Genomic DNA, 16,996 nt, shown 5'->3' with positions numbered 1-16,996 from the left:
TACCTTCATGCTTTCAATATTTGACTGTAATGACAGCCATTTTATTATTCCAATCAAGTGCAATGGCTTTTCATCCCACTACTGCAGGATTATTTAAGGAAGACACGCTGTCCTTTGGCAGAACACGGAGTATCCCTGCTATGAAGTTCATCTCTGCAGAACATTACTCCAGCACTTTATGTCCTTTTGTGTATTAACCAGCATCTGTAGTTATTTGTTTTTCCAAGTTAATAATCTCGCTAAAAAGATTATTGGGTGCAAAGTGACTTGCATGGAGGGAGGATTGGACACTTTCTGATTATTGCTGTTTTCTGCTGTGAACTCCTTGTATGTGTCACATTTTGAAGAATGTACAGGTATTTCATTTTCAAAAAGATGGCAATGATTAAAATAATGGAAATCAAAAACAATTTTTTTTAAAGATAAATGGGGTAACATTTTGCCACTGGAAACCATTTCTGTATGTGTCCTGGAAGGATAGATACAGTGACACCCTGGCTGAAAGTTGAAATAGACAGTGTAGAGCCATTCTAACTATATAAACAATTAACAGTCATTTCTCGTGTTAATTAAGTTGTAATAATGTACCGTATTTGAAAGTTATTGCTAATTTCAGAGTGACAGCATATGTACAATATTTTCTAAAATAGTTACTTTTTTTAAAGGAGGTGAATAGTCGACAGTATTATGAACAGAGTGCAGAAGCTCACCATAAAGCTTATGGAGGCACCCAGGTTACCTCTGGTGGGACAGTGAACATCTCATCAGTTAGTCCTGTTATTACAGAGAATGTCATTAGCACATCAGCCACCACCCTTGCCACTGAGAACAACGATAATAGTGGGCAAGCTGGAAAGGTATGTCATTAAGGCACAAAGTAAATGATAAACATTAAATATAAATGCACTTGAAATGTATGTTTAAAACCATTACTTCTGCGTCTTACAAAGTGCAACACCTTATTTTTATAATTAACATTTACAAGGAGAATAAAGCTTTAATATTTACATGTAAAAGAAAATTCTATCTCTCCACTGTAGTTACTAACATTACAAATAGAGACCTGAGAACATAATTTGAATGTGTACAGAGTTTTATGTGTACAGAAGTAATCACTCTTCACTTGCAAAATCAATCCGCATTTGGAATAGTTTTCAATTTAAGGTTTTATGCTCAATTAAGCGATATTGAAACAATGGAGCCAGGGACTGAGAAATGCATGGATCAGAGTTTTATTAGCAGATTTTTTTAATTTCGATATTTTAAAATTACTGTGGTCAGTCCCTTTATAAATATCGAATAATTTTGAGTTTAAATTAGGACCAAAATAATAGTTTTTAATGTTGATTATTTCCACAAATAACCCAGTAAATCATACAAACATTAAGATATGCATCACAGCAGAATTGCAGTATAGCAGAGGTTCCTGTTTTGCTCAGTGCATGAACAATTATGCTGCTGATAACACGAATAACAAAAGAACATACATTCTGCCATCACATTCTGCTAACAGTGCAAAGATCAGGAAACACGAGACTGCAGATTTCTTTCAGCATCATTTCAGCCTGTTAACAAAAGGAACAGACCAAAATCAAGTTGTGGGGATAGCTCAAAATTAGAGGTTTTTAAAAAAAAAAACCTTGAAAGAGAAAGAAAATTCTGTCCAAGGAAATCGTTGATTATGCAATAAAAAATTTAAGTAAAAATTTTAAGTAAATATTCTTGATTAAACCCCCCCCCCCAATATTGATCACTTTCTTTTTGTGCTTGTTGCGTACCAAGGCATGGGGATTTTTTTGGTTTAATTACTTCTTGATAATCTACTTAAGAATTCTGATTACCCTAGTCAATTCTTTACAATTTTAGAATGTTTCATTATAAAGAAGAATGTTAGAATGATTAAATTATTATGCAAGCTAGTCAATTGACTTTTTTTTAAACCAGAACCTTGGCATTGAAATGAATGGAAAATGTTTTATGTTTTTTTTGTGAACTTGAAATAATTACACATTTTAGATGTCATATCATCAATTTTGTGCCTGCATTATCTGATAAATTGTTTTACATTTTTGTGAAAACATATTACGTTCTTCATGGCCTTCTAATTGCATCAAAGATTTTCTCATGAGTTGCAGATACATTTGTGTCCAAATAAGAATAATTTGTAGGGGAAAAAAGGCAAATAATTGCAGAGTCCTGCAATTTTAGGTTCGCATGTGCAAACATGCATTTTCTTGAATGAGAGAGCCAGTTAATTTCTGAACACAGAAAATATTAATGAGTCTGTCGAAGATAGACACAAAGTGCTGGAATAACTCAGTGAGTATCTCTGGAGAAAAAGGAAGGGTGATGCTTCGGGTCGGAACCCTTATAGTATGAAGAAGGGTTACTGTTTTTAAAAGAAACCCTTGGTGATCATTTGTGGACTAGTTTAACTGAAAATATTTTTAATAATACATTAGTTGAGGGAAGCCAATTAGAACAAACATGAAAACAATACATATACTAGAAATCTGTGTACAACTGCTGTGCAAATGTAGAAACTTAACGTGTGTGGAAATAATTATAAAATTAGGAACATAGTGGCAATCAATAATAAAGAAGTCTCATCAAAATAATCAAAATTACATGCTAATTATCACATCCTTATCCTTTATACTTCCTTATTGAAGGATTATAATGGAAAACTAAATGACACATTTTGGATGTTTGCAGTTATTAAATGAACACTAGAAATTTTGCATCCACTAATGGGAGCTCTGAAAATAACCAATGCATTAAATAGATTGTGGATATAAAGACAACAAAAATATAAAAAATATTTGTTTTTTAAAAGGATAGCAGGTTGACCAATGGCATTTCTCCTGCAGAAGATACGTTGGGCTCAACATCAACTGTGGGGCATCAAACTCTGGTGCTTATGGATCCTGATGGAGAAAATGGAGAGCTTGTGTATAATGACAACACAAGTCTAATTACTGATCAGGTGAAATTGTCTAAATGTTCTTCATATCGGCCATAACTTTATTAAACGGTCATAGAACAACTGCCAGATGTTACCAAATGAATTGAAATTTAACGTGGATTGTTGTAGATTTTGTTAGTGTCTCAGTAAGTAGATGCATTTCAGTTGTAAGCTGGGCCGAGCTGACATGGCAGAATGATCGATGCCCAGTCTCCCAATCCGACTCGGAACTTGTTGGAATGGGATGCTAATCTTCCAAATACTCAGTCCGGGAGATATTGTGCTTTATGTTCCCTGCTTTAACAGGACCATTTTACACTTAATGACTTCAAACCCCTCCCAATTCTGCTGCAGTGAATGATGACTGATTGAAAACAAATATGACCCATCTCAGGAGGAGGGATGGTGGGGTTGATTGATTGAATGATGGAGGAGTTATTTGTAACGGGTCCGCAGCAGACACCACCTCTCTGGTCCTAAATTCATTTCTTGAACACCTAGAGTATGACTCGTGTACTTTAAATGGCAGAGCAAGCTGTGCAGAGAAGACTTTATATATGAGTATCAGCAAGAGGCAGATGAACTAGTTCAGTGACCCTGTGGAAGAAGATATCATCTGTACCAAAAGCAAATAGTTTACAAAGATGCATTAACCAAGCAATAGTTTTTCTGCTGTATTTTTCTGTCTTTCCCTTCAGGATCACTAAAGCTTTCTGCCAGTCTGACAGATTTTTAGCTTAGATGGCCAAGTTGCAAGAAATACTCTTACATGGGTGTTATATTTTCAAAATTGTAGAAGGTGCATTTTTATTATTTCTTAATGACAGCAGGCTGCCTTTGAAATTATAGAGATTTCTAAAATCTTAGACAGGATGAAGGAGAAATGTCTTGGTTAGAATCAAGGGAGTATGACCCGTTTGTGTATGCATTACTTCAAAAGGAGAATTTGTGATTCTTAATTGTTTGAGCAATTTCTGGCACAGTTCCATCAGTAAAAGGGGCAATCAGTCACCCCTGATCCAAGGTTTTCATAATCATTCACGGCTTTATTTAAAAATCACAATGAGTCAGCATGGACATTACTTTAAGCAGATAATATTTCATTGAACTATAATACGCCTGGATTTAATAGAGCATGATAATGCTGCAGTCTAGACCGCTGCTGCAATTCCCTGTAGGTTATGGCTATTTTAAGTGTCCTGTCCTGATACATTGCCACTGCAGTTTGACCAAATGCATCAGTCCTACAGAATATTCTAGACTTCTCCTGCTTTAAAATAACACACTCAACATTAAGACAAAATGCAATCATTTCCAAATATTCTTTAGAGAAATAATTGATTATAGTTTTCAGTCATAAATTGAAAATTGATATTGATTTTTATTTATTCTTTAATTCTCCTGTTTCTCTGTCATGTCCACCTCTCTGCCTCTTATTTAAATAATGGTACAGTGGTGCAGCTTGTTGACCTGCTCCCTCACTGTGCCAGCGAACTGGGTTCGATCCTGACCTCCAATGCTGTCGGTGTGGAGTTTGAATGTTTGCCCTGTCACCATATGAGTTTTTGCTGGGGAGCATTGAATGTTGGGAGGGGACAAGGGGAGGTTTGCCTTTGCTCTGGATGACAAAAAGGGCTTGAGAATTGGTCTGTAATATTGAGGCTACGGAACCAGAGCTGCATTTCAATTACTTGTCACAATCAAAGTAGTATTAGGTACCTCAAAGGCAGCTTTCTAGATTGAGATTTTATGTCTTGGTAGATTCAAGGTAAAGCAACTATCATTGTATCTGTGTATGTAAAAGAGATTTGTTTTGCAGTATATACACATTGGGTTTTTTAGATAGTGGTGAATTGGTATTATACCAAAATCTCCATTGGAGATGTTTAGTTTGGAGTTTTAGTTTAGAGATACAGCATGGAAAGAGACGCCCAAGGTCCACATCGATCACACGTTGATGCTCTATGTTATTCCACTTTCTCATTGGCTTCCTACACACTAGGCCAGTTAACCTACAAATCTGCACATCTTTGGGATGTGGGATGAAGCCGGAGCACCCAGAGAAAATACACACGGTCACAGAGAGAATGTGCGGACTCCACACAGACAGCACCCGAGGTCAGGATTGAATCCGAGTCTCAGGCGCCACTGTGCCGCCGCCACTTTATGGATTTGGTTGTCCAAGACTACCATTTTTATTTCCTCCTCATGTATGTGATGCTTTTTTCTATCAACCTGAATCTTTCAGGACGGTCAAGCGTTGGATCAGAGCCTGCTAATGGAGAAGCAAGTATTGGAACTGCACCAGCAGAATCAGCAGCTACGGGTAGAAAAAGCAGAAAATGAGCGCAGACTACAAATGGAAGTACAGCAACTGAAGGACCAGGTATGTAACACATCTATAAGAGAATCCTAACCTATTTCTAGTTTATCATCTGTCAGTCTTAGTCAATGAAAGCACAGAATACGACATCAAGGCTGAAGACGTCCAGCCCAGAACGAGTTGCATCTTTAGGCCAAGCTGTTCAAGCATTGTAACTATGCTGATGTCTACCCACAAATGTGTAACACTGTGCGGATACATCCTGTTCAACGAGCCGCTCATGCTCACTCTGACCAATTGCTGCAAAATAATTCTGCCCAACTCGTCAGTACACCATTGTTATTGCTATAAAGCAGCCCATACTCGTGAATGACCCAGTCACCGGTGTACAAATTTGGCTATCACCACGATCACTTAGTTCCCCAACCTAACATGGACTTGGTTCAAACAGGGACTAAAGGCTGAACTTTAGAGGTGAACTGAAAGTGACTAGCCTTGACATTAAGGCAGCACTTGACCAAGTATGACGTTGAGTAGCCCTGATAAAACTTAACTTAGATAAATGTAAAAGGGAAGATACGTAGATTGATCTCATACAGAGGAAGATGGTAATGTTGTTAGACATCAATTATCCCAGCCTTAGAAGACACTGGTTTTCCGTGAGACACTGCACAAGACCCAGTTATCTTCAGCTGCATCATCAATTATCAACTTTCCATTAAAATGGGCAGAAATGGAAGTGTTTGGTGATTGTAAATTTTTTCATTCCCCTGCAAATAAAATCTGTATGTAGCAAGACCTTGGCAACGTTCAAATACAGGCTGATAGTGGCAACTAACATTCATGACGAGCACGTCTGGCGGGAGTTTAGCCACGACCCTTGATGTCAATGGCATTACCCTTATCAAATCCCTAGTCTTCACATGTTGGCATCAGCATTTACCAGAAAATCAAAGGGTTTGACCACATAAATGCCGTGGGCACGAGCAGGTCAGAGGCTGGACATTCTGTGGTTCAGACACCCAAAGCTTTCCACCATTGGTCTGACATGAGGCAGGACAGTAATGTAATATTCTCCACTTGCCTGGAAGAGTGCAGCTTCAATATTGCTCAAAACTGCAATAATCTCGACCAAAAACATTCAACATGATTGGTCTTTGTCCGTCATCCAGCATTAATACACTTCTATCACTGCCCACGTTGGCTGCAGAACATATAGCTATACATATAACATACATAGGTATAAAACACACTACATTCATAGATTGTCCCAGGTAATGAACAAATTCCATTTGTCCATAATTGTCCATAAATCAAAAATGCACAAAAATCAGTCGATATAGTTGAGTTTCCTCACACATCCCAAAGCCGTTCTGGTTTGTAGGTTAATTGGCCTTTGTAAATTGTCCCTAGTGTGTAGGGAGTGGATGTGAAAGTGGAAGAACATGGAACTAGTGTGAATGGGTGATCGCTGGGCTGCAAAATCTGTTTCTGCACTGTATCTTTCAATCAAACAATATGTAGGGTTATCCATATGTTGGGTGTTCGTGACCCAGGGATGGCATATACTTGCTTCAGCTACTCTGACAGCAGTTTGCAAACCCATAGACACAACCAGGATTAAAGCTTCTTTACTCCCTCCAAGCTACGCACCATCCCACATATATAAATATATAAAAATATAACTGAATTCCTTCATCGATGCCGTGTCAAAATCCAGGAATTCCCTCCCACAGCATCGTGGAAGTACCCACACCTACAGGACTGCAGCAAGGTTGTAGGCGACTTACCACCATCTTCTCAAGGCCATTGAGGGATGAACAATAAATGCTGCCTTTGAGAGAGATGCACCAATTCTGAAATATGAATAAATAAATGTTTTTTAAATGTATTCTACTGAAGCTCAGGATTTCCCAAGAACTTAACACTTGATGAAACACTTTGTAATATCATTTTTATAGAGTCAGGAAATATTCTGAAACTTTGAGAAAATCTTACTAGCTTTATTATCAAGGCAGATTAGATAGTTTATACCTGCACGTTCTTTTCTTTTTAAATAGTATAAAGATTATAAAGATTGGACACACTAACCAACAACGTCATGGGCTTTATAAAACCCAGGAAATAAATAAAATCGGAAAAACATTTTCAGTCTTCAAAAATGCAAGATTCAAGCTCATTTTGAGCAGCCAGTGTTTCTTCTTTAGAAAATTTTAAAACTTCAAATTATTTATCCTGATTTTTGCTAGCAGGTCATTAATAACAAAAATAAAGATAATTTCTAATTTCAATTCAAACTGTGCCCAATTTTTTTTCTTTCCTTTTTCTATCTTGAGCAGCAATGCCAATAATCAATTGAGTTTAACTTGCATAAACTTACTGTGTCTTGAGTTAGTTTCCAATTTACTCGGTGCACAAGAGATTTCAGTAGCTTGCTGAAAAACTGTTCATGGAAATTGTTTTAGATTGCAGATCTCATGGAGGCCAATTGGCAAATGGCAGAAGAATTAAAGCATTATAAATGTTCTGAAGACATTGAGAACAAAATAAATCAAATGGTGATTATGATTTAATTTACATTTTTGGTTTTGTTTTTCTATGTATGTAAATACAATGGTCTGGAGTTTGCAACAAAAATATTTATGAAGCCATCAGCTGTCACATGATGGAGAAAATCTGAGTGCATGATTATATCCAGTTAAATGCACAACACATAAGTTATCTACAAAGAAACCCAGCTTCTCCATATAGTGGTGATGCAAGGAACTGCAGATGCTGCCACAAAAACAAAGTGCTAGACTTGCTCAACAGTTCTGACAGCATCTATGGAGGCCATGGAGAAGGGTCCTGGCCTGAAACATCGCCTTTCCTTATCCTTCATAGGTGCTGCCTGACCTGCTGTCTAGACTTTGTGCTCCTCTCCGTAGAGTGTGCTGTTGCAATCCTCATCTGTAGTTTCATGTCAACATGAGAACATGTCAACACTGCGAATTTACTGCATTTTCCATACTAAAAACAGGTCCAAACATTAGGCTTGATGCATTTAAAAATTTAGATATACATTATATACATCTGAACTATGACAGAAAATAAATAGTTTTAAAACATTACAGTTTCTGTCACCTTTTTCTTCCTTAATCCCATCTATAATATCTTTATACTATTTTCTATTGATCTACTGAAAGCAAAAGAAAGTATATATATATCTTGTTGTATATTACTTGATTTGAACTGTTTCTCACTGTTTTCAATCTGATTGATGAACATTGCTATGCCTTTGCTCATTTACATCACGGATCTACTGTAGAGTGCGTTGCACTGGGAAAGATCCAAGGTTAGAGGAAATCTGTACTGACAGGCATATAAAAAGTCTGTGGACTGTGTGTTCCTTCACTGCTGAAATCAGAATATCTAAACATGTTCTCGCCTAAGGTTTCACATCTGCTACTGCTGGTCTCATCCAATATCTGTCAGATTTATACACCAGAGTTTATTGCCCATTTTGCTTTTGGTTGGATTAGACCAAAGAGTTCCTATTCTTGGGGGTCCTAATAATTAATTTTAAGTTTAGATATTGGCTCTGATTTTTCCAGTAAGCCTATTCTTAAGTTAATTATATTGTTCATGATGGCATTAGGGTCCTTCCATAAGCTAGGGTACTGTCCAATTCCCCTCTACCCCATTGCGGACATTGGACTTTGTTTATAGAACTGATACTCTCCAATGCTGAGAACTACATTCTGCACTCTGAATCTTCTCCTTTTGGCATCAGGGATGACATGAACCGGCAGTGACCACACCAACACTTGCAGTAGGGTGAATTTGTGTGATATATTTTATTTACAGTGGTAAGAAGGTTCAGGACTGCCTGTGGGTGCAGCCCCTCGCCATGAGAGCACATGTGTGATTATGCTGGTGATCTAAGGGTTGTCCCAGCAGCTCAGTCCTGGTCTTCAAAGGAGGAGGTGTGGCAATCTCAGGCTTCTTGCAGTTCACCCTTGCCTCGAAAGGAGATGCTGACGATACAGGTTTCTTCTTGGTGCCTCAGCTTTACGCTTGAAGTGACAAAGCTGGTGGTCTCTGGATTGTCCGGCCAGCCAGTCTTTGCGTGCGTGGGTGCATGCAGTCCCTCGTTGTCTGGGCAGGAGGAGATTCTGACATCTTAGGCTTGCCCCGATCACTCAATCAACCTCGGGTAGGGCACTGGCTGTCTAGGACTTCTTTCCCAGCTGTCCAGTCTTGATCACACGGTGGAGCTGGTGGTCTCGGGTTTGTCCCAGTAGCTCAGTCTTCCTTGAACCTGTGACGGGGAGACGGCTAGCAGAGAGACACTCCACTTTGTCTCCCTTCCTTGTTCTTTTTTATTCTTTCCTCTTTCTTGCTCCTCCCCTCTGGCAGGAATGCCTGGATTTTAGTGGGAGTAAAATGACACGGTTCAAATGGCTCACCTATATCAGCAAATTGGACACAGCTGTGACCAATGATGTTGAAGATTGCCCTGGCCTGGCCTGAGAGCCAGTTAAATGGATAAGAGCGACATCCGAGGGAGAAGGCGCTGTCACAACCTTTGCTCTATGTATTGTACTTGAGTTTGACTTGATTGTATTTATGTACAACATGAAATGATCTGTTTGGATAGCATGCAAAACAATGCGTATAACTGTACTTCAGTATACCTGACAATAATAAACCTAAACCTAATTTCTATAGCTCATTTTTAGTGAAATTATCAATATATACCCAATATCGCATATGAACTTAATGATATATTTGTAGATGTCACAAGGCGTAAACATAGCAATATATCCCTCTATGATTAAGAAAGTTTAGGGGTAACATGGCACAGTCGTAGAGTCGCTGCCTTACAGCACCAGAAACGCAGGTTCAATCCTGACTGTGGGTGCTGCCTGTACAGAGTTTATATCTTCTCCCTGTAACCTGCGTAGGTTTTCTCCCACACTACAATGATGTACAGGTTTGTAGGTTCACTAAAATTTTTAATTGTCCCTTGTGCGTAGGATGGTGTTAGTGTGCGAGGATCGCTGGTCGGGGTGGACTCGGTGGGCCAAAGGGTCTATTTCCATGCTGTATCTCTAAACTAAATTAAACTTTCATTTCTTTCTGTTCCAGAGTTGAAGCAGGACTTTCGTGTTAGGTCTTGCATGATCATTTATTATCCTAGTACAAAATTATTTGGAACTTATGCAGCTAAACTTTCTTGATTTATGGTATCTCCATTCCCAGGAAATATGATTAATGCATTCCATCACTTCCAATATCAAATAACTTGACTGGTTTGAATTCTCCCCATGAGTATTGGATAACTTATTCAACCAATGGACATTCCATCACTAGCAGAAGTGCCAAGGATCTATAGAATAAATTATTTCAACTGGGAAATTGGCAACCAAAGGGGAGAGGTTTAAAAGAGGTAACAAAAAAACTAGAGTAAAGACTGGGTTTTTTTTCTGCTATTCGGTAAGTTATGATTTGGAATGTGCTACCTGACTGGTTGCTGGAAGAGATCTAATAATAGCTTTCAAAAGCAAGATAAATCTATAGTTAAAAGGAAAACATTTGCATTGCTATGAGGAATGGCAAAAGGAGTGGGACTAAATGGATCCGCTTTTCCATAATCTGGCACTGTTTTGGATTGTTGATTCAGTGCAAGCTAATTGGAGAAAATAGCACAAATATGGCAGTTTAGATTTCATTATAAACAATCTCAATCTTTAGTTTAAAGTGTAATTGCGATATAGTCTGGTCCATATTTTTCTCTGTTTAAAGACACCATATTCACCTGACATTAATGTTGACTCAAGAGTTAATATTCTGTAGGTTGAGTAGGTTGTAGATACCTTTTAGAAAAGTAACTTGGGCAAACACACTATTTACAGATGACATTTCCATTTCTTTATAACTATTAGATGAAAGTTGAATTATCATTATCTTGATAATTTGAGAGCAAATATCCACAATATTCAGAATCAAAAAAAGGAAACTGCTGGATGCTGAATGAAGCAGCATCTTTGCAGGCAAAGGGACGGTTGATATTTCGGGTCATGACCCAGCAGCGGGACTTCAGTGTTACTCCAGCAGTATTGTCTCTACAATATTCAAGTCTCCCTAGATTGTGTTGACATTTCCTCAGATTCTGAGAATTGCTTACTGGAATGCCCAAGAAACTGCCTTCTTTCTGTCTTCTTGAAACGATCATGCAGAGTAAAGCTATGCTGATTCTGTGTGCAACGATTCCCTCTGAAAACCTACAATTGAGCCGTGCTTTTGAGAGAAATAAGTTGATGCAGACTTGCCTCCAGTTTGCAGGGCAATAAAATGCTAAAAAAAAAAGCCTGCTTGAATCAATTAAAGTTCATCACTTCTCATTCAATGGCAATTCTTTCAACCCTGAGAAGTATGATTTATTCATTAATCATATCTGTGGATTAATTGTTATTTGGGTGATTTTGCAATTATTTCAATATGCTATGCTCCCTTAGAAATTTTAGTTGGAAACCAACAGGCACCCTGATAATTCAAGTTGTAATCAGTACCATAGCCCTTCTCTTGGGATTTAGTCCTTTTACACAAACAATTTTTATTTGTATTCAATGAAACATGCCGTACTGTAGAGTGGAATTTTACTTTGCTTTGATGATAATCTGGTTGGTGCATTGTGGATGCCGTTTTTTTCCTCCATTTTAATGGAAGACAATGGATTTGAGAACGTCAAATGTTTAAATAGCATGCTTTTTGCCCTGTTAGACTACTCTCAATGATAACATTACCTCCGCTATTTCACCTTCCATTCTGTGCCATGAAAACCTTTGTATATCACTCTAATAATTGTAAATCCAGGTGAATATCATGTGTCTTACTTCATCTTTTAAGAACATTCAGGAAAGTATCGCTATGTTGCAGCCACCTCTGCAGGCCAGTGTGAGAATGGTTTCAATTAGCTGTACACAAGGTAGATGCAACGGGCATATATTTGTGAAGCATTTGGTTCTAACGAACAGACTAAGATCTTGCATTTATTTTAATGGACATTTTAATCTGGAGCATAAAAAGGCTAAATGTAGTCATTTTACCCAAACAATTTGTATTTGTATTCAATGAAACACACTACTGTGGAGAGGATTTTCGTGAAAAATGAACAAAGGAGATTGTTAAATTATCTGTATTGGATGTTGTCATTCTTTCAACGGGCAACGTTTTTTTTTTACAGTAAATAGCACTCTAGGTCAGAGAGTGAAAAATGGACACTAAATCACTGACAAAAAATGGCATTATGGTTGCCGTTAAAATTAAAGTTGTCGAACAATGGAGAAAATTAAATTTTGAGCTTGCATATATATGGTAGTTCAGAATAAAATTATCAACCCAGTTGCTCTGTTTACAATCAAATAATCTAACCATTTATATTGTAGGCTAAAATGAATCATTTTAATTTTAAAATCCATCAGAGATGTGAACATCACTGGCACATCTTTACATCTGGTACAAATGTACAAAGTATGTCAAAGTACTTTTGAATTGTTCTAACTTTATACATTTTGTGGAACCTCCTCAAGACAGCTTTCTGAACTTCAAATGTCTTGAATTGGTTAATACCTCCATAACTCTCCTTGAGACACACCAAGGGATGAGGTATTATATTTTACCTGAAAAGCAACAATGGATTTACCAGATTAGACTGGTATTTACTCATGCAAATCAGTTTGTGCATTCAACGAGTTTTCTCATTGGTACAAAAAATGAATCCCACAATGAGTAATGATTTCTCCCCTCGCTCTCTTTTTAACTTCATCCTGTAACATCGTCCACCTGGAATCAACATTCCTCCAGCCTCTGCAATATTTACTTTAAGAAATCTTGTGGACATATGCGGCAAAGGCTTGAATGGGTATAACTCACAGTGATATCACTTATAACAACATCCCTTTGACACACAGTTATATAAATCTTTTTTATTTAAAGCATTATGCTTGCCTAAGTTGTGACATGATAATGTACAAAAAGTAGATAAATATTAGATTTCATGACCCATCAGGTTGTCTTGTAAATTCATCCTAGATATTAATTATTGAATTATGATTTACAATATTCCCAGTTTAAAATACGTTTAGTTTTGAACAGCTGCATAATAAAGAACCCAATAATGAACAGAATTGTACTGTGTTTCTCGAGTTTTAGCAAAAGCCTGAATTAAATTGAATATCTAAATTATTTGTGTGGCGACATTTAGTAATGTGAGCATAACTGCAACAGGAACTTATCCAAAATTTATGACTGACAATAAGTTGTGACATTTGTTTTCAGATTGAACAGATGGAGATGCAGCACAGGGAACTCCTTCAGGTGCAGTTGCAGCTTCTACGGAAGGAATACAGCAAGCTAAAGCATCAAGCCAACGGAAGCCCCGTTTCTAGTCGGGACTCTACGGATGACTGCAGTGATGGAACAACGCGAGTATTAGTGGGAACTCCCAGGAGCCATAGCTTTAGTCTGACCATGCCCACCAACATAGTGACTTCAGCACAGGAAATTATAGCCTCCGAACATGAGATTATGACAACCTCGCAGGAAGAAATTGAAGGATCTGAAGTGGGCCTCGGTTCAAGAGATGTCATATCTTTCATCGAGCCGAGTGATAATTCATCAAATGGGTCGGCAGGGTTGACAACACTTGAAATCGTGGAGGTCCATTTAGACAGTGAGTCAACCATATCAAATATTGAGTCTCCTTCCCCCACTCATGTACATTTATATCCAGTTACACAAGTCAGTGATCAAATAGAACTTTCCACCAGCAAACGGGTTTCTGAAGAGGATTCGGAAGAAGAAAGTCAACCAAAAATCCAGAGAACTATTTAACACAGGATACAACCAAGACTATAACATAGTATCTATTTTGTATCTAAATATATGCCTTATTTTTAATCCATATTTTCAATGAATAATTTATTTTCAGAATATTTAATTGTTAGATCCATTCTAATTTCAGTGTGCTGTTAAGTGCATTGCAGGTGACTTATGAACTTTAACATTTTCAGATGTCATCGAGGTATTATACAATCTCCTTCTGCATTAGAAGATCTTCAGGCAATGTCTTTTAAAGTTAAAGTTAAAAGAGCAAGCATTTTGGCATTGCTTGATCTTTCCCCCCCAAAAAAATAGACAGCAGCACTACAACATATATAACAGAAAAATAATTGGGAACTCGGAAAATAAAATGAACATTTCTGGCAATTAATTTAAGGCCTTTTAGACAAGTTATAAAATTATAATAGTGCATCTTAAAGTTATAGCCATTAGCAGTTATGATCAGACACTACATCTACATTGATTTTTTTTCCGAATCAAGCCATTGGCACTTTATAGTCAGTTAGCAAGCTTGACCTTCACATTGCCAATGTATTTATTGTCCTTTGACAACTGCTTGTGCAAACACTGATTGACATCTGCTATGCAACAAGATGACGAATGGACAAGGAACAAGAAAATAAAATCACATTGGAGCAATGTTTTCATGTTAGTGTAGGTGATGTTAAAATAAACTCAAAATTAAAGGCAAGTATTTCCCCTTCTAGGTAATGCCAATAGTCTTTTACTCTACTTTTTATTTTTGGAGTAATCCTGATTTTGCAGCAAGATGCATTGCCTCTCAATCACCCTATTTTTTCAGCACCATTCAGTGCACAACCTACCACTCCACCCACATATCCTTCAGATACTACTTAATACAAACTCCTTTCAGGTGCCGAGTGTGAGGGGTGGAAATTTGATTCAAAAGGGTTGGTATACTTGGTCTGTGCAATATTTTATGGGGGAAATGAAGAGAGCATTTGCAGTAAGGAGATCAGTCACCTTGGCCGAATGCATCCACCCCATTCATACTATCAAAGGTGAAGTATTACAGGGGTCTTTAGATGCTGTTGATGTTTTCAGAAGATTGCTACTCAATACAATTCATCATCTTGAAGCTGTTCTGTATTGAATAGCTGAATGTAATTGTTTACGTGTGGCTAAATTGATAACTTTTAATCAAACTGAATTTCCAAATTGGCAATGTTTGATCCAAAAACAAGTACATTTATTTTTTTAATTTCCAGAGCAATTTTAAGGCTTAAGATTGTTTTGCATATTTTGTTCCTTGCTCAGTGCCATGAGGGGAATGTGCTCCACACAAGATGTCTTCTCACTGTGACATATTACGTAACATGTACTTTAAGTAATGAAATATCTGCCCAGTGATTTGCCTGTCTTACCCTTTCCCCGAAAGTTTGTTTCCACTGATATTAATGAAATGCTGAATTTATATTTTTACTTAAGCTACATTTTTCTAATTAAATACATATCTATAACTTCAGCAATCTAGTATATTCCTTGATCGCACTTTTCTTTTGAACACAAATGTCTCTATATTTTGTTCTATAGTTAAGTAATATGACATTGTTGACATAAACTGGAACAATGAGCAAGCATTCCCTGCCCAGTAAACAGCATTAGAGTGAAAAATGCTTCAGTTAAATGTTCTCAAGAATAGGAATTGATATCAGCTTTAGCAGAAATGTAGCCTCAATTATTATATTTTTCAAATCAGATTTTTTTAAGCCTAAAAATTCCACTCCTTCCCCAACTACAATAAGAAGGCTTGAAACTGGAAAGGTCGATTGTCCATTCCCTCCACGGATGTTGTCTGATTTGTTGTATTACTCCACACTTTGTATTTTCATCAAGATTCCGACACTGCAGTTTCTTGTGTCTCTCTTATTTTTTGTTCTTTGGTTAAAGTTCAAGAATTTTATACGAAGCATCATAGGAGACTATGACTATGATCATGGAGTGCATCAGCCTGAGGAGGATTACTTTCTTGCCAGCACTCCTTGTATCCAAAAATTGAAATGAAAGCAATTTGCATGTAGTTATCAGTCATAGTTTTGCGATTGTGCCTCTAATTTGGAAGGTAGTTCGCAGAATCATTTTTAAAACCACATTTGTCAACCATGTGAATCTCATACTCTAATTTGACAAATGTTAGTGAACCGCATTGTAATAGTGTTTTACATATAATTCCATTCACAATCGAGCCGTGTGTCCCAGATCAAAGTATCACCAATTATCTTAATAAGAACTATAATAGCATCAATGCATTGTCCACAAGATCCCTTCCAATTCCCTAAGTTCATAGCTTAAAGGAGTAGAATTGGGTAATTTGGCGCATCAAGTCTACTCCCCCTTTCTTGGCTGATCTATCTTTCCCTCTCAACCCCATTCTCCTCCCCATAACCCCTGGCACTCTTAGCAGTTTAAAAAAAAAAATAGCACTTTTTGCAGTTAAACCAATTTATAAAATATCAATAATATTAGCATTTCCCCCGAATATTTTCTCTTAGGCCTCCAGTTGGAGATGCTGAAATTCAGAATATAACTTCCGTTTTCTTTATATTCAAAGTTGTATTTAAAAGACGATGCTAATATTTGCTGATGCTCCTGTGGATAATTAAATTATAGCTTAGTTTGTATGATTAATAATTTACAAATTGAAATCTGGAACAATCATCAGAAATGGCACTTCATACCTTACACTCAAATGTACATTTGTTCTGGTGGAAATGCAATTTTCTGATAACATTGAAATCAAGGAATGCTAACTATGCATCAAACGTTTGAGTGCAAACACTTCCTCCTGCATTGGGAACTGC

The 16,996-nt window shown here is 37.2% G+C and overlaps 1 protein-coding gene across 1 annotated transcript in view; it reads left to right on the top strand.

The window, feature by feature from the left end:
* zgc:193801 (uncharacterized protein LOC564476 homolog) overlaps positions 1–16,639 on the top strand; it is a 42,535-nt gene extending 25,896 nt beyond the window's left edge. Inside the window, exons 4-8 of the mRNA XM_055655863.1 lie at positions 666–857; positions 2,837–2,986; positions 5,214–5,351; positions 7,754–7,846; positions 13,611–16,639. Of these exons, the coding sequence (XP_055511838.1) occupies positions 666–857; positions 2,837–2,986; positions 5,214–5,351; positions 7,754–7,846; positions 13,611–14,165 (1,128 nt within the window). The 3' untranslated portion in view covers positions 14,166–16,639. The remainder of the gene's footprint in view (positions 1–665; positions 858–2,836; positions 2,987–5,213; positions 5,352–7,753; positions 7,847–13,610) is intronic.
* The last annotated feature ends 357 nt before the right edge of the window (positions 16,640–16,996 follow it).

Source organism: Leucoraja erinacea, chromosome 25, assembly GCF_028641065.1.
Source record: "Leucoraja erinacea ecotype New England chromosome 25, Leri_hhj_1, whole genome shotgun sequence".
NCBI lineage: Eukaryota > Metazoa > Chordata > Chondrichthyes > Rajiformes > Rajidae > Leucoraja > Leucoraja erinaceus.
This window is presented reverse-complemented; position numbering and strand designations above follow the sequence as displayed.